Genomic DNA, 17,579 nt, shown 5'->3' with positions numbered 1-17,579 from the left:
CCAAGCTCTATGTTGAAGGTGATCTTCCCGAGGCTTCTGCAGATAGAAGAAAACAACCATTTCTTCATATATACATCTTTGTAGTAGTCTGTCTCCTTTTAAACAATGTTTGTTGAAGGCTTTCATATGAAAGACTGCTAGATGTTGAGAATACAGAATAAGATGCCTTATTGCATGAAGCTTCCAAAGAGTTCACATGTGATCTAAACAGTTTCTAACTCTCTAGGATTACAATGTTGGCCTAGTTTGTGAAGAGAAATAAGAGAAAATAAAAGATAGCCAGCCGTCTTTAGCTCTCTTCTACCTTCTTTACCAGATTCTACTCATTTCAGCCATCCATTAGCTATCAACAGATGCATATTCATTGTCAGCCTATAGTCCAGATGCCTTGGCTGAATGAGGAATTAACTCTGGTCCTCAGAAAGGTCTGAGGAGAACCTACTATCTCCAAGCCTGTCCTTATGGGCATTCCAGTGTCCATGACACTCTTGCTTAACACAATACCACTCATTAAACCTGAAAAAGGTAGCTTCTGGGATTTTATTAATTTTCAGTAAATTTGTGTCATGGATTTTCCCCTGTTTTTTTTTTCTTTTCTTCATTTTGTATTCCTGCTCTTTTAATATCTCTTACCCTCCCCCATCCCAGCATCTGATTTATTTTTAATATCTCTATGAGCAGAGACTGCTTGGTGCTAGAGTAATCATAGACTGACAAAGACCAACATGAGCTTTAATAGTAATTTCACTGTTATTAGTTGTACATCATTGTAAAGTTATTTTATTTTCTTGCTCTGTGACACCTTTCTCACTGAAGTACGAAAAAAAAATTCTGTTGTAAAAATAGAGAAGGTGAGTTCTGTTGAATGACTGGCACAGTGAGTGTGTTTTCTGTGACAGACAAGCGGGTTTTTTCCAAAACAGGGCAGGACAGTCACATAGAAGAAGGGGGCTGGCACAGGACAGTGTTCTGCTGGGTTTATCAATGCATGTCATACTAGTGAGCTTTCCATGTCGCTGTTAAAATATCATAGATTGATATTTATTAGAAGACACTTCCTCATGGTCCTAATTCCAAAATAGTTTTTTGGAGTGGAGCATTTATAGTAACTCACTTAGTCACATCAAAACTTAAAAATTTAAGTGTTAAAAACATATAACTTTACTCCAGGTTATATACTACCAAAATTTCTTTGAAAAGTTGAAAATATATCTTAGAAAATATCAAAAAATAGGCTATGTACATCTTGAAACAAAGCCCTGATTGTTGTGACAATTTATTCATTGATCTCACTATTAGAGTAATTTCTTTCCAAAAGTTCTGATAAATGTTAGAAAATTGTTCAAAGAACCTGACAGGCAAAAATCTTAATTTAATAGAGGGTAAATTCATTGAGGTAAATTAATTTGTAATCAGTTTTGTTGGTTGATAATCATGGTACAATCCCCAACCCCAACCCCTACTCCCTTTTGGGCAGTATAGCTTTATAAATAATTGTGTTACTTCAAAACACAATGTGGTCCCTCTTGTCTCAGTCCAAATCCATACTTTAACTTATATTGTATACTTCATAGATTCCAATTTACAGGAGTAATGAGAAAGTTATCTTATAATTTAAAATATTAGACTTGGAAAAATATACTCTTTTAAACACAGAAAAATAGACTCTAGTACCTTCACATCCCAATTGATGTCAGATAGAAGTTTATTTTTACAGCAATTTTAAACAATTAATTGCACACTATGTCTCTATGACTTATCTGCCCCTTTAAGAGCCTTGAAAGCAGTGTATTTCTCTTGACTAAAATAAATACTTTTTTTATCATCCACCAACATGAGTCAAACAGTAAACTTTAATTCAGTTCCTTACAAACTAAATAGTTGTGACAGGATAGGCAAGTAAATTGAAGTTCTACTTATTGAAACGATCAGTGCTGAGTTTACTCAGCTGTAGATGCTGGGTAGGTGATTCACCAACATACAGCTGTTCAGTCAAGTGAAAGTAGAGGCAGCAAAATATTTACAGATCAAGGTGATATAGCAATAGAGTTAGTAGTATAGCCTTATACTGAAGAGAAAACATCAGTAAACTTCTACATCTAAGTTATAATCATATGTACATCTTGTTATTATGATACTAATATGTATTGGCCATGGTTATAACTTACTCTATTTTGTTATGTAAACTTCAAAGCATTACCATAAGGTAGACATTCTCTTTAAAGGATGAAATTAGAACACCTTTTTTTGTGCTTGTTATTTCAGTGTTATTTTGTATGTTTGGTCGCAATCTGAAGTTAGAAACTGCCAAGGCAGGACTCCGTTTCTAAGTCATATTTTTTTCTGATTTGTTTATGTTAAATAATAAAAATGATGTTTTTGTACAAAATGATGACAATGGCTTTGTCTACAATTAGGCTTTCATATTCAAAAGGACAGAAATCAATGGTTAAAATATATTTTGGAATCTAATAGTTATTAAGTAGTAGCCAGTGATATATTTGGAATAGGCAAGGGTATTATTGACAAATAGCACTAACCTCTGCAATGACAAGAAGTTGTCTGTAAGTTCTCTGCCTTCCATTTGGTTCTAATAAAGAGGTAGCGTACGAAGCTTAGACAAAAATGTTACACTACATGTAAAGTTAATAATGTTGAAGGGCAGGCTGGTGAGAAGGCTCAGAGGTTAAGAGAACTGACTGCTCTTCCAGAGGTCCTGAGTTCAAATCCCAGCAACCACATGGTGGCTCACCACCACTCGTAATGAGAAACAAAAAACCAAACCAAACCAAAACAAAACACCTATGGCCTGGAGCAAGTGGGAAAAGGGAAGTGGGGGGGGGGATAAAAAATAACTAATAATAATAAAATAATAATATCGAAGGGCTTTAGGTAACATTATTTTAGAGTACTGTTCTCTATTTCCTTGTGTATTTCTGAACTCTGTTCACATACATACCATGTACATAGTAAAATCTTATTAGGTGAGTGAATGCATTTATAATATTTTGTCATTTTGTCAGATAGAGAAACATTGCAAGAGTTTATTAATTTCCTGTGAGCTAGAGCTTTACAGGGTTTGAGAGACAGAAGAGAGAATAGTACATTTCCTCCAAAGAACTCTTTAGAAGAGAAACACATGCGATGCAAAGATAATGTTCCTTGTCATATTTAATATGAATAATAATAAGAAATATTGCAGGAGATTCACAGTGGATCTCTAAAAGAGAGTTAGCTCAGAGATGCCTCTGGTAGACGCAGTTTTACTGTTCGGCAAAATGTATGGAAAAGGTCCTAGAGAGTCATTCCTGTGGCTCGATGTTCCTGCTCATTCTTACTGCTGTGCTTTAAAGTTTCCTTGCTGCTATTGAAGAAGCAAACATGTAATGTGATCCTTAAAGAGGGCTTTCCACTACCCAGTTTTAGTGGCACATATCTAGAATCCTGGCGCTCAGGAGGCTGAGCCAGTAAGGCTGTGATTCCAAGGCTAGTATGGTCAACAAGGTAAGTGTAAGACATCGTATAAAAAAATAAAAGTAAAAGAAAATAGAGGTTCCCAGGAAGTTTATTAGTGACTTAAAACAAATGTGCCACATAATGTGAAAAAGTCCATTTATTTTTCTCTTTACTGTAATAAAAGTTGATAAAAGACATTAACTATGTGACATTTACTAGGAAAATGGTAGCTTCTCATTTAATTGCACTGAATGCGTGCATACTTTACTTGTGCAGTACGAAACACCTCAGCTCCACTTGATTGTGTGATAAAAAGTGCAGAGCGCAGCAGAACTGCTTTAATGAGCAAAGTAGTTTCCCAGCAATGGTATTTATCATTTAGGCTTCCATGGTGGAGAGGGGGAGGGAGAGTAACTTAAGTAGAACAGTGGATTTTTCTTTCCTTAATTTTTAAATTTCATTTTATGTCTACATATTTTGCCTGTGTGTATTTATGTGCATCAGGTGCATGTCAGAAGAGGGAAGGGACCCTATATCCTGGAGCAGGAGACAGAATGTACAAACTAAGAAACAAACTTGGGTACTGTGTAACAGCAACAAATGATCTTTACTGCTGAAGCATCTCAGAGGACATTCTTAGTAGACTAGTTAGTAGGAATTAGTTAGTCTTGTTTGTCTTTTCTCATTCTGGGATGAGTCTGTAGCATCAACTTAACGGTGCCTTTCTTTTGAGGCCTTTTCCTGACTAGTTTATGATTTCCTGTTTGAGTTCTTTTATTTTTCACTAATGTAGGATGGAATGCCATTGCCACATATTTGCAGCTAGTTTGAACAGATCAAAGTGACAAATCTATGCGCAAGGAAGATGACGAATGTCTTGCCTATAATGAGAAATTAGTATTTAAATGATTTATATACGTATTATAGAGCAGTAGTCTATATAAAATAGTTTTTTCTTCCTCATTTTCCCCCTCTTAGTTAAGTCAGATCCAGAGTGTATAATGAGATTTTTATTTAGATTTTGTGTAGCAGTTTAAGGGAAAGACATTGTTTTTAAATTTTGCCATTATAGCACAAAAGTGAGATTTACTTATATAGAGTTTAGTTCAGTATTTCATGAATCTTTAAAAAATACTTAGAAGGAGCACATTTTTAAACTCAAGTAGCAGTGTAGAAAGTATTAATATCTATGAATTAAAGCAGGATGAAAACACAACAAAACAGTCAACTAAACAAAAAACAAAAAAAAACCAAACAACCAAAAAAATAACCAACAAACTACCACCAACAACAACCAAAAACAACCCATAAGTAAAAAAAGAATATAAATGTATCATAGGAAAAAGTGGTTACTCACTGCAGCACTGGCTGAGAGTTCTTTCTGTACAGCATTGTTCTCTCTTCATCATTGACAGTAGGGAACTTTATTTTGATGAGAAACTTTAAATGGTCTTTAGATTGTCTTATAGAGTATATGCTCACATCAGCATTTTATGATAAAGGCCATTGGTCAGGAACTTAAGAGATATTCATCTTCCAATGGCCTCCTTTTGCTTGCTGTCTTGCATTGATCAGATAGAGGGAGGAATGGATGGATGAATCAGAGACCATGGCTGGGAGAATCTTGCATCTGACTCAGTAGCAACCAGGATATTTCTTTATTTATACAGATTCTACAAAAGTGACAAACTTCATTTCAAAAGAAGTACAGATCATATCATTTTGTTACTAGACAAGTGTTACAAGTACAGAGAGACTAGGTCTTGTTAATCTCAAATCATTTTAGACTATGTGAGCATTTATGACATATGGCATTCTATTCTTCTCAGTTTGCTTAGGGGCAGGTGTGCCCAAAAAAATTGGGGGGTAATCATTTTTTTGTGTGCTTTTCATAGTGCCCATGGCAAGGAAGACTCCTGAGGAGAGCCAGATAAGGCTATTTTTTGAGAGCAGAAATAATTTTCTGAGGAAAAAAACATAAATGAATCATGATATAAAATCATTTCCCCACAAATGCATCATGCAGAGATCAGAAATCCAACATGAAAGGCAGCAAGCACAGTAGTAAAAACATTGGACCCAGCTTTGCTGGGCTGTGTCAACAGCTGGTCTGACTTCATGGCTTTTGCTGTGTTTTACCAGTCATGGCTGTACCAGTACGTGTTGTTTTCCTCCACTTTGAGAACTGTTTTATATAGTTATTTAAATTCAATGAACAGTGATTTATTCAGTGAGTAATGGTTCAAAATCGTGAAGCATTCATTTAAAGCAGTGGTGTTTTAGACCAGTGGGTTTTTAAGCCACATGTGATTGGTATGTAGTGAGTTTCCCAAGATGAGTTCACAGCAGAGATTATAGCCCAGAGGACATTAGTCATTAGGATCATTGATTGCCTCTGCCCAGGGGGCCAGAGGATTTGTGGCGATTAGCTGAGTGGTTACACTTACTGCCTTTGGAATTGTCATGCCTATAATCTCACCTGCATGATGTCCTCTGGGACCATTGCAGTTCAACCCTTCTTTTGTTTGAGATGTATTTTAAAAGCTTACATTCTTTCCATTGTTGCTACCTCTTACAAATATATAAAGTCATTTTTACATTAAAATATATGCTTTTACCTTTTAATGAAAAGCATATCTATGCTATGATTGCCCTTTCTAGTTCTATTATAGTTGCTGTCCTGGTGGTGCTTTCTAATTCTGTTAGTAGAGTTTTAATCTATTTTGAGGATTACTCAGTTTTCAGAAAATATTTGTCAGGTAAGGGGGTCCAGAATGAACTCACTTAATAAAGTCAGGGATTTTTTTTTTAAAAAAAAATTTAAATGCTCTATAAACTGTTTTTTAACTGATCATGCTCTTTTCTTTCTTTGGTATAAGCAGTTTGTGTCTGAATAGTGCCATAGATATATGTAGCAAAGAAGACAAGTGAAGAATGCATGATTAATCTTGGCAAAATCAGATAAGGACTGGTGCAGTAGGTAGCGTAGGAGCTGCCCTTGAGTGAGTTGTTGAGTTTTAATAGATGAAAGTGCTCTCCTGTGTAGAGAGGCTGTGTGTGAGCAGAGCATCCAAGTTAGCAGAACCAGAATAAGCTAAGAGAGTGGACAGTCTTTAGAATAAGGAGTACAGATTGTGATCCTTGGATGAACCATCAGAATGTTAAGTGTGCTTATGAAATAAAAAGAAGTATTGAGAACTTGAGCATCAGGTAGGGATTAAAGATTGAGTGAAACTTTTGAATACAGTGTTTCAGAGTGGGAAGTGAACTTTCATGAGAAGGCACAGCAATAAGTTAAGGAAATAGGTGAGAAAGCCCATGGTTTTCGTCTGCTCAAAGATAATTTCTCACATAGACTTTTCTACCTTCCCTACAGTATTCACAAAATGATTTGGTCATGGAGTATAAGGAGAGGAGACTAATTCATATTTTAGTGCTGTAGAATTGGCAGTGTAGTACATACTGACTGCATGATCTTTCCACCCATTTCCCTAGGGAATCTAGCATTACTAGTTAGGGTCATAGTGATGTTAGATAACTGAAGTTCATTCTTCATTTATATATCCATGACCCAATCCAGATAGAATTCTTTTCTTTGCCTGATCATTCTATTATTTTTCCAATAGAGTGACATTTACTATTTTCTTTATATAAGGTTATACATGAAAGAATATATAGTTTTAGCAGGCTGTTACTGTTCAGCATGTTTCTATCCAAGGCACACATGCTTCCCCTGAGATGACCAACTACTCATCCTGAAATCAATGTACCATTACTTCTGGGTCATTAATTTTATTTATAGGATAATTTACTTCCTGTATAATTAAATAAAGATATTATCTTAGTGAGGAGTAAGAGGGAGATGGGCATATATTACATTGTCATCCTTGCCAAAAAGTAGACCAAAGCATTCTCCAGCTTTCTAAGGTTTATACAGTGTTCGTCTGATTAGACAGGAACAGGAGCTAGTGGAAATATCCATGAAGTCATGGATGTCTGGCCTTTATACAGCAGAAGATGGACTATTTCATAAAGCGTTTGAGAGAACTGACTTAAGTGTTACCATCAACCTGGAAAGAACTGTTTAAGTGATTACCTTGGTAATTATGTGTGAGACTAGTTTTAAACAAGTTCTCACTTTTCTGTTCTGCTCTATACTGGCTTATAATTTAGAAACCCTAAATACCAATGTCCTAATACTAGAAAAATAATTTCTAATACTTATGATGATGGTCTTATGCTTCCAGTGTATTTTAACTATTTTATTTAAGTCTAAATGTGTTTCTAATGGATACTGGAAAGATTTAGCCTACAAACTGGAATTTATTGTCATCAAATTATTTCTCTGGCACGAAATCAGTAGAAAAGTAAGATATAACCCCCAGGTATTTAACATAAGTGAGCTTTTTAAAGTTAAAATTTATTATTTCCAAGGAATCCACTTGGTCAGTGCAGGAAGTAGTACAGCGAGGGCAGTGTTAATTCCCTGTTAGTGAAGGCCAGGAATCTGGGTTGGACTTTGACCTCCCAGGCAGGAAACCATATCTTGCTCTTTTATATTCCTAGTGTATAGTCCCACGCACATAAAATGTGGCCGATACAAGTTTGTTTAACAGTGATTGCATCGTTGATGAAATAAATATGCCTGGAGAGCAAATAAAGGCACTGTATCCTTTGCCTTTAAACTGTAAGTAGTACACATGTCCATGGTTTTACAACATAATTTTGCTGTTTACCTTGACAGGAGATTAGGGAATGTGTTTTAGGCTGCAGAGCTATACTCTGCACTCATTCATGAAGAAAGGTACCACTTATGCATCTTGGTCTCTTCTCTCTTGTGCACTTGCTCATTTCAAATCTGTTTCCAAGCCACTAGCCTTCTTACATCTCTGGATTCTTCATTTACTCCTGGAACACAAAGAAGATTTACATATCATTTTGAGAGACTTGCTTTTCTAGTTCGTTTCCTTGTTTGCTTGGTATCTGCTCTTTTGTTTACCCATTGTACTTTCCACAGCATCTCAGCACCTTGCTGTGCTCATATCCTTGGGATGTCAGAAATGCTTGTTTGCAGTTTGTTGAAGGTCTGAAGAACCTTGAAAATGTAGCTTTCCTCAAAAGGTTTCAGATTTTGCTTACTTCTAATTGTATCTGTGCTGGTAAAAATTAAAAGCCTACTGGAAAGGAAAACAGATACTTCAGTATCTTGGTGGGAATGAGTGTCTCTTTCAGGGTTTTTTATTCTCTGGAATGTTCAGTGTTAGGAAGACTTAGCCATCACCTTGGCATTGATCTCTCTAATGCATCTTTAGGTTAGTTGCTGCTTAAATTCCTGGATAAATGTGGAAAGCATTTGAATGTTTTAGAAAACTTGACAACTTTATACTATATGAAAAACATTGTAATATTTTTTCCTTTATGTATTTATTCTAACTAGCTCTATGCTGAGGAATGAAAAATATGGTAACAAAATATAAAGAAAATATTTTGTTTTAGGAGGACTGTCTTTTCCCTCTCCTCGTCCCTTAATTTGTATATAATTGTTAGACATCTCAGCTAGGAAAAAGAACAAGCTTGTTTTTAGCTGACAGAGTACTTTTAAAATATTTGATCTCATTTGATCTCCATGTCCTGTGATCTATTATCTGCACTTATGGAGGTGAAGATGCCAGGCTAGTGACTTGATTGACATCACATAGCAAGTGGTGGAAATGGACTTTCAGGAAAATCTGTTCCCAAACATAAAATAGTGGTTAGTACATGCTCATTTTAAGGTGTGGTGTGTGTGTGTGTGTGTGTGTGTGTGTGTGTGTGTTGTATGTACTTACTGGTGCTGGTATATATAGATCAGAGATTGACATCCAGCTTCTTTTGTGTGTGTGTGTGTGTTTTGTATGTACTTACTGGTGCTGGTATATGTAGATCAGAGATTGACATCCAGCTTCTTTTGTTTTATGATACATGGTCTCTTAGAGATACTGAGCTCAGAGATCACCATCTTGGCAAGGCTGGCTGCCACGATTTGCCTGCTTTCATCCCCTAGGCCTGGGGTCACAGCCAGGTCCTGGCACATCTGACTTTTGCATGGTGCTGAGACTCTGAACTCAGTTCCTCATGCAGCAAATACTTTATCTCATGCTCTCTATCTAGTCCTAACTTTTATTTATTTTTTATCCATAATTTTTATTTAGTAAGTCTTGTTGAACTATTCTGGTAGTAGTCAAAATCATATGATACTTGGAGCTCTTTTAAAAAGATTTTGTATCAAAATATTTGCTGTTATTTTAGTTGCTGAATTTTACAAAATAAATATTTCAATTATTTGCAGCCCACCTGATCTAAGCAGAACATTCTTTCTATCAGACATGTTAAAAGAGAGTGGAAAAAAAGCCCTATTGATGTTGGTGTTGGTAACAACAAAAGTGCTCTCAGCTCCCTCCCCCTTTACTTCTATTGCCATCTTTGTGTAGGACTCCCTCACAGTCCAGGCATTCTTTTCCTCAGAATGCATGGGGCTGACAAAGGCTACAGTGTTAAAGGTTTCTTGCCTGTGCTGACCCTCTTTCCAGGCTCCCAGTTTTGGGTAGAGAAAGAGGTATAAGATTGGATCACTGGGTGCCAGCAGGACATAGCTAGAGCTAACTACTGCAACCCAGTCTGTGCCCAGGCATTAAACATGAATATCCCTTCTAAGTTTGGAAGATTCTCATACCATCAGAATGAAGCCTCAGTGAAGACAGAGGCAGAACTGCACCATCCAATCTTCAGTTAGTCTTTTATTGGTTCAAAAAGAATTATTTGAGGGTTTACATGATCTAAAATTAATAGGAGTCTTCTGTTTGCTTTTGGATAGACAGTGGAACATCACTTATTCAGTAATGGTCTCTGAAAAGTTGAAGAACTACCTAGATTCCTATACTGTCCGTGACTTTTCAGCATCCATCAGTATTACCTAAAAATACTGAAATTTTTGTACTTTTAGATCACTACTTTGCTATATTCTTTAACTCCCATTGTATCCGGTCTCCTGTCACAGAGCCCAGGTACTGTACTCCTCCATGCTAAACAGCGCTGAAGTAGGTGGACTAGTAAGAGGACAGCAAATACAACTACGTGCTTTCTGTCTCTTATGACCAAGTCAAGCCATTTGGTATATAATTGATCCAGAGAAAGGAATCTGGCAGATAGAAAACAAATCACTACATAGTTATGTGGTGGCTGTTAAACAAGGCAGATATTTTAACATATAGCAATGATTATTATAAACAAACATAAATATTTTCCTGTAAAAATTTTAAGGAAACTTACTTAACACTGCAAGAAGACAATATGATTACTTTTATTTTGTGGGTTTTTCCCCCCAAATGTTCATATTCAGAGAGAGGAGAGAGGGAGAGAGGAAGAGAGGGGTTAGCACAGATCTGGCAATTAAATTGTGTAGACATGAAATTATTTATTCACATATAGTAGGGTAGCATCTAACATCTGTGTTACTTTGTTCATGTAGAATATTTGGTGCGTTGTTTTGATCATTGGCTTTCATTTCCCGATTGGAGAGTTATTCCCTTGGGGGTTTGATTCCCAGAACCTTTAGGTATGAGTATCAGTCTTAGACATAGTGATGTTTGAAGCCAAGCATCTCTGCTCTATGCCTTCCATGCCACCTGGTGGTATAGAGTCTTGTACTGACAACTGAATATAAAGGAATGGTTAGTATTTCTAAATTTACATTTTGCGTGAAATGGAATATGTATTCTATGCATATGTGCATAAATATTCATAATGCATACAAGTAACATTCTTTTGAGTTTAAAAAGTAATTAAAATGTATCAAATGTAAAATTAACCTAATTGCAAAATAAATGTAATAAGACAAATTGAACCATGCAAACATTAAATTATATATATGCACTCGGGAGGCAGAGGCAGGCGGATTTCTGAGTTTGAGGCCAGCCTGGTCTACAAAGTGAGTTCCAAGACAGCCATGGCTATACAGAGGAACCCTGTCTCGAAATCCACCCCCCCCAAAAAATTATATTATAAAATAGCAATAAATTTCAGAATTAGCAGAGATAACAGATAAGTAGAACACAGCAGAATTTCGAAAGCAAGATTTTGACAGTTTGAATCATTGAGGAGATGAAATATTCATTACATTGTACTGGGCAAGCAAACTAATGGGATGATTAAAAATAATGATGGAGGCAGGCATGATGGTGCACTTGGATGACTAAGATGTGGAGATGGCTGTGGATTGAGGGTAGACATAGCTACATGGCTAGTTGCAGAGTTATAGGAACTACATAGCAAGATCCTGCCTCAAAGCAAAAAGCAAGAGGATGGGGGTATCTTGGAGGGAGAAATCAGGAAAGGGGATCGCATTTGAAATGTAAATAAATAAAATATCGAAAAACAACAACAAAAAAAAAACCCAAAACAAAACTGACTATAGTTCATAAACTCAGTCTTATTATTCTAGATCCATGGAAAATCTCTTAAGTTCTAGATGGATGGAAAGTTAATACACTATAGAGCTCATACTGCTGAATTACCAAGAGAAAATACTACTTGAGTGTTAATCTTACAGTGGGAAAAGACTGCTGGGATACCCAGAGGCCACTTAGATTGTACTCTTTCTGGAAAAAAAAAAAAGAAGTTGAAAGAAAATTTCAAAACTGTAACACTTAGTAAGTGAACATTAAAATCATTTCTTTAAATGTCTAAGGTTAAATGAATTACATTGTTGGGTCTTAGTATTTCATAGACTACTTGTAGATGATGTGAACATTTTGAGTTTGTGTTCCTCTGAAATAAGGCGAAACATTTTTCTGGAATGTTTGTGCAATTTAACATTTCCTGGGGCCAGTTTTCCCAAGTCATTTATGTATATTTCTGTTTATTTGGTTTTCATACTAACCCTTTATAATATGTTCTAAATTCCTTCTAGTTTATTGCTTCATCCCTTGTATTTTCTGTGGGGTGTTTGATCTTTAGTGAGCTCCACCTGTTTCTTTTGTGACCTCTGTTGTCTCTGACTCAGGAAGACTATTCCAGGATATGACCAATGGATTCTTTTGTGTCTACAGATAAATCATCTGTTTAATTCAGTTTAACCTTTTTTATCCTTCTGTGATTCATGATCTGTGAGAGTATAGAAACTCTTATTTTCCCTAGACCTATAGTTTTATCATTCCCTTACTCTCTGCTGAAAATCTCCAGCTCACAGCTGACAATAGTATGTCTCCATCAGTGATCTTCATTGCTCTGTCCCATTTGCTAACATTAAGAGACATAATTGCTCTAGGCTCTGGGGACACATTATACCTAGAAAAGTAAACTGCCTGTGATTTTCCAAAGTTTCTTAGTCTTTTGATTATTTTCATTTTTAAATGAGTTTATTTGTGTGGTGGATTATTTGTCCATGTGTGTGCAGGTATGTGTGCAATAAACATGCATGCAGTTGCAGACAAATCATGCCTCAACTTATATTTTGAGACCGGGTCTTTGGTTGACTTGAATACATAGTCAGCTAGCATATACCTAGAGTCATTCTTTATATACCCCAACCCTGGGATTGTAGTGGATCAGTGCCCAGCTATGGATCTGAATTTATGTCCTCATGTTTGCCCAGCAAGAGGTTTCTCAATCCACATCTCCCCAGCCTCTTATTTTGTTTTCTGAAGTTTTAACATTCTTTTAATATTTCATAAGTTCTCTCTGAAAATGTACTAATACACAAAATTTATTTTTATAAAAATTAACATCATTCTAACATTAAAATTTACTACTCAGGCATGTTATTCTTTTTAATCAGATACTTTTGTCCCTTATTAAAGTTTTCATGTTTTCTTCAAGTGTTTTTTATACATTTCAGTTTAGTTTCTTATTTGTTATTGATATTGTACTGCAAATGAATGAACTATTAATCAATTTTTGTTGTTGTTAATGTGGTATATTCTAAGAGGGAGGAAGATTCTAAGTACTTTAATATTTTAGAATAATAAATTTTTCAGTTTTTTTATATTGCATATGTTATTATGAAATTAATTTTCTTAAAGAACCTTCAGAGAATTATTGAATCATATCATTGATGAATTCTTATATTCTAGAAGATATATTCTAGAAGATTGTCAGGCTATACATAGAAGAGGTATTAGCTAGAGCTTCCCAACCCATTGGAGATAAAGACACCTTTATTTCTTTTTCATGAAATCCCAGTTTATGTCTTTGCTGTTGCTTGGCAGCCTTAACCTCCCTGTCACTTCTAACTCAGTGTGTTTCCTGTGTGTATTTCTAACCAAATCCAAGTCTCAGTCCCTTCATTATCCCCATTGTTCATCTGTCAAGTCAATATTCTGTGCACTTGTGGGGATCAGAAGCAATGGGAAAATGAGGGTTCCATCAAGTAGAAGCCCTGTGTCTACTCATTCCCCATCTTTTCTCAGGACATTCTTTTTACCGCTTTTACCTCCAACCCAGTTTGGATATCAACTTTAAGCCATACTGTCCCTTCTAAGCCAAGGGAAGTACTACTGAAATGCTGACTACTTTTCCTGTAGGTTGTAGGTAACCATATGAACACAACTTGTTCTACTTCCTTGCCTGTTAGTAAAGATTAAACAAATACATCTGTATTATGGTTAATAATTGTGGTAGGAATAGGGAGAAAAAGATACTGTGTATGTGTTTCTTTTTTTTAATAGATATTTTCTTTATTTATATTTCAAATGTTATCCCTGTCCTTGTTTCCCCTCCGAAAACCCCCTATCCCATCACCCCCCTGCTTCTATGAGGGGGTTTCCCCACCCATCCACCCACCTCCACTTCTCAGTCCTCGATTTTCCCCTATTCTGGGGCATGGAGCCTTCACAGGACCAAAGGCCTCTCCTCCCATTATGTCCAACAAGGCTATCCTCTGCTACATATGCAGCTGGAGCCATAGGTTCCTCTTTGGTTGGTAGTTTAGTCCCTGGGATCTCTGGGAGTACTGGTTGGTTCATATTGTTGTTCTTCCTATGGGGCTGTAAACTCCTTCAGCTCCTTCAGTCCTTTCTCTAACTCCTCCATCGGGGGCATTTTGCTCAGTCCAATGTTTGGTTGCTAGCATCTGCCTCTGTATTTGTCAGACTCTGGCAGAGCCTCTCAGGAGACAGCTACATCAGGCTCCTGTCAGCATGAACTTCTTGGCATCCACAATAGTGTCTGGGTTGGTTACTATATATGGGATGGATCCCCAAATGGAGCAGTCTCTGGATGGTCTTTCCTTCAGTCTCTGCTCTATACTTTGTCTCTGTATCTCCTCCCATAGGTATTTTGTTCCCCCTTCTGAGAAGGACTGAAGCATCCACACTTTGGTCTTTGGTCCTCTTGAGCTTCATTTGCTCTATGAATTGTATCTTGGGTATTCTGAGCCCTTGGGCTAATATCCACTTAACAGTGAGTGCATAAAGTGTATATTCTTTTGTGATTGGGTTACCTCATTCAGGATGATATTTTCTGGTTCCATCTATTTGCCTAAGAGTTTCATGAAGTCATTTTTTTTTTAATAACTGAGTTGTGTGTGTGTGTGTGTGTGTGTGTGTGTGTGTGTGTGTTTCCTTTCACTTTATGCCAAATAAAAACTGGAGAAGTGTTTTTTAAAAACTTAATTAAACTAAAGTTATAACACTGTGTAAGTCTAGGCTAGGAAATGGGCATTGACTGAACAGAACTTTCCCCTTCTTACTTTAGTTCCATTGGAATTTCTCTGAGAGAGAGAGAGAGAGAGAGAGAGAGAGAGAGAGAGAGAGAGAGAGAGAGACTGAGAGACTATGAGTGTTTTTCTTACATGTACGTATGCACGGTCTATACACACCTGTTATGGGTATAGATCAAAAGGGATTGCCATATTCCTAGAAACTATAGTTATAGGCAGCTGTATGTATGTTTTGCAGACTGAACTCAAGTCCATTGCAAGAGTCGTAATTGTCTGTAATAGCTGAAAAACTTCTCTGTCTCCTAACATAAACCTTTTAAACCAGTTTGTAGTTTTTTAGAGTCAAATTCCATGTGCTGTTCTTACTTTGTTGTTGTTTGTATAAGGAAATTATATGAAGACTTTTCAAAGTACATATTTGATGGCATTGACTTGTATTGGTCTTCATAAAATTGTTTTCCATGTTTTTTGTTGCAGGATCTGCAGAAGTGGGTAAATGGTGCTCAGGAACATGGCTTTGTCCTGGTGTCTTTTGGAGCTGGTGTCAAGTATCTGTCAGAAGACATTGCCAACAAACTGGCAGGAGCTCTGGGGAGATTGCCTCAAAAAGTGATTTGGAGGTAAGGTCATAATAATTCAGATTAGCTTTTACTGTTGAAACCCAGTATCTCCCTATTTAGTCTTCATACCCTTGTAGAGCCTGGCACCTTGATTCACTGGCTAGATGATCTTGAAGTTTTATTGTGTTTCTACTGCATTGAAATTCAAAACTTATTTATAAAGGTCTGTAATTGATAAGATAACTGCATAGAATATATTCAGAATATAGAATGAGATAGTCTATGTTGGACTCAGTTTTATGTTTCCTCCACCTAAAACCTCCATTTTTCCTGGTTTTTAAAATTTAGTTGTAATTTCATGCCTGTCTATATATTTTTTTTCAAATCAGTTTGGAATAAGGTAGTTAATGATGCATGAGTAAACGACTTAAATACTTAATTAATCCAAGTACTTTGTATTCTACCTTTAATGTCTCACCTCTATTAATATTTTCAGACTCTTAATCTGAGAGACTGAGCTTCTAAAACGCTCAGTACCTTACCAGCTAATTAATATTGGTTAAGATAAACTCTGAGGTACATTCCAGCTTCCCCCGAAGGCCCTTCAGTGTGTAATCAAGCCTGCACACTCATTGAGCATGCATTTATTTGCAGTTCTGGAACTCAGGTGATATATTAGTGAGTACACCTCCACAAAAAGAAAAAAGGATCTCCAAGATATTATATATACTTTGGATTGTCTTTATAACACTGTGTAAGTCTAGGCTAGGAAATGGGCATTGACTGAACAGAACTTTCTCCTTCTTACTTTAGTTCCATTGGAATTTCTCTGTCAGACTTGTTAATTCAGATCGTCCTTGTACCTTATTGAGGACTCTTGTCATCTTCATAGTTGTGAGGCACATTTGAGGTTAACCACATAGGAAACAGCCTAACTATATGCTTTGCTCTGCCAATCTCCGTGAACCCAAGGCAATGAAGCATACTTTCTGCTGCCTTTCAATGTGGGCACTGGCTTGCAACGATGGAGGTTTAGTGACAGCTTAGTGTTGGTTGTTTCTCTTCTCTCTGAGTACTTGTATAGAATTAAATTTAGCAAATATTCATTTGGGTTCCCACATCTAGAATAATAAATAAGCTTTATGAGAAAATTATCTTATCTGTCTATATGCGGAATATTTTTATTGATACTAAACCAAAACTTTGCTCAGAAGAATATCAGTAATTTATCATATAACATAACACTCATTAAGTCTACAAAGTTAATGTGTGTTATAAAGCTTCATTTCTGAAAGACTCATTGTCTGGTATCTATTTTAGATTTTCTGGAACCAAACCAAAGAACCTAGGAAACAACACTAAGCTTATAGAATGGCTGCCTCAAAATGACCTGCTTGGTAAGTCAGTAGCTTCACTTATTTGTCTGATATGTGAACATGATGTTAGTATAGGAGTGGTTTGGAAAGTGTGTGTGGTAATCATTCTTACTAGTATTTCAAGTCTCAAAATTCAGACTACCAATCCAGAATTTTGTTTGTTATAAAATCATTTGTAAAATTCAGCTCCTGAAATCTAAAATGAAATATTTTAAACAATCACCCAATTTTAATGTCCATAAAACATACATTAAATTGTGTAAGCGGGTAGCAATATATAAAGCTATATCTGATTAGGTTAGTTGATAGCACCAGTTAAATTAAAAACAAACAATAACTGATGTTATATTCATTTACAGATGTATCTAAATCTTAGATAATTTGGGAGTTATTCAGTTATCTGAAAGAAAAGCAGAAAATAAGGGAAATATTTAAGTTTAATTTGATCATTTTCCTTAATTATTCCTAAATTACTAGGTATGTTTTTTTTTT

General features: G+C 36.0%; 1 protein-coding gene across 1 annotated transcript in view; it reads left to right on the top strand.

The window, feature by feature from the left end:
* Window positions 1-17,579, top strand: part of Ugt8 (UDP glycosyltransferase 8) — a 61,278-nt gene that overhangs the window by 35,703 nt on the left and 7,996 nt on the right. The window contains exons 3-4 of the mRNA XM_021196464.2: window positions 15,629-15,771; window positions 17,032-17,108. Coding sequence (XP_021052123.1) covers window positions 15,629-15,771; window positions 17,032-17,108 — 220 coding nt within the window. The remainder of the gene's footprint in view (window positions 1-15,628; window positions 15,772-17,031; window positions 17,109-17,579) is intronic.

The sequence above is a fragment of the Mus pahari genome, chromosome 4 (genome assembly GCF_900095145.1).
Source record: "Mus pahari chromosome 4, PAHARI_EIJ_v1.1, whole genome shotgun sequence".
In the NCBI taxonomy this organism is placed as follows: domain Eukaryota; kingdom Metazoa; phylum Chordata; class Mammalia; order Rodentia; family Muridae; genus Mus; species Mus pahari.
Note: the sequence above shows the minus strand (reverse complement) of the source record. Positions and strands in the feature narration are given on the sequence as shown.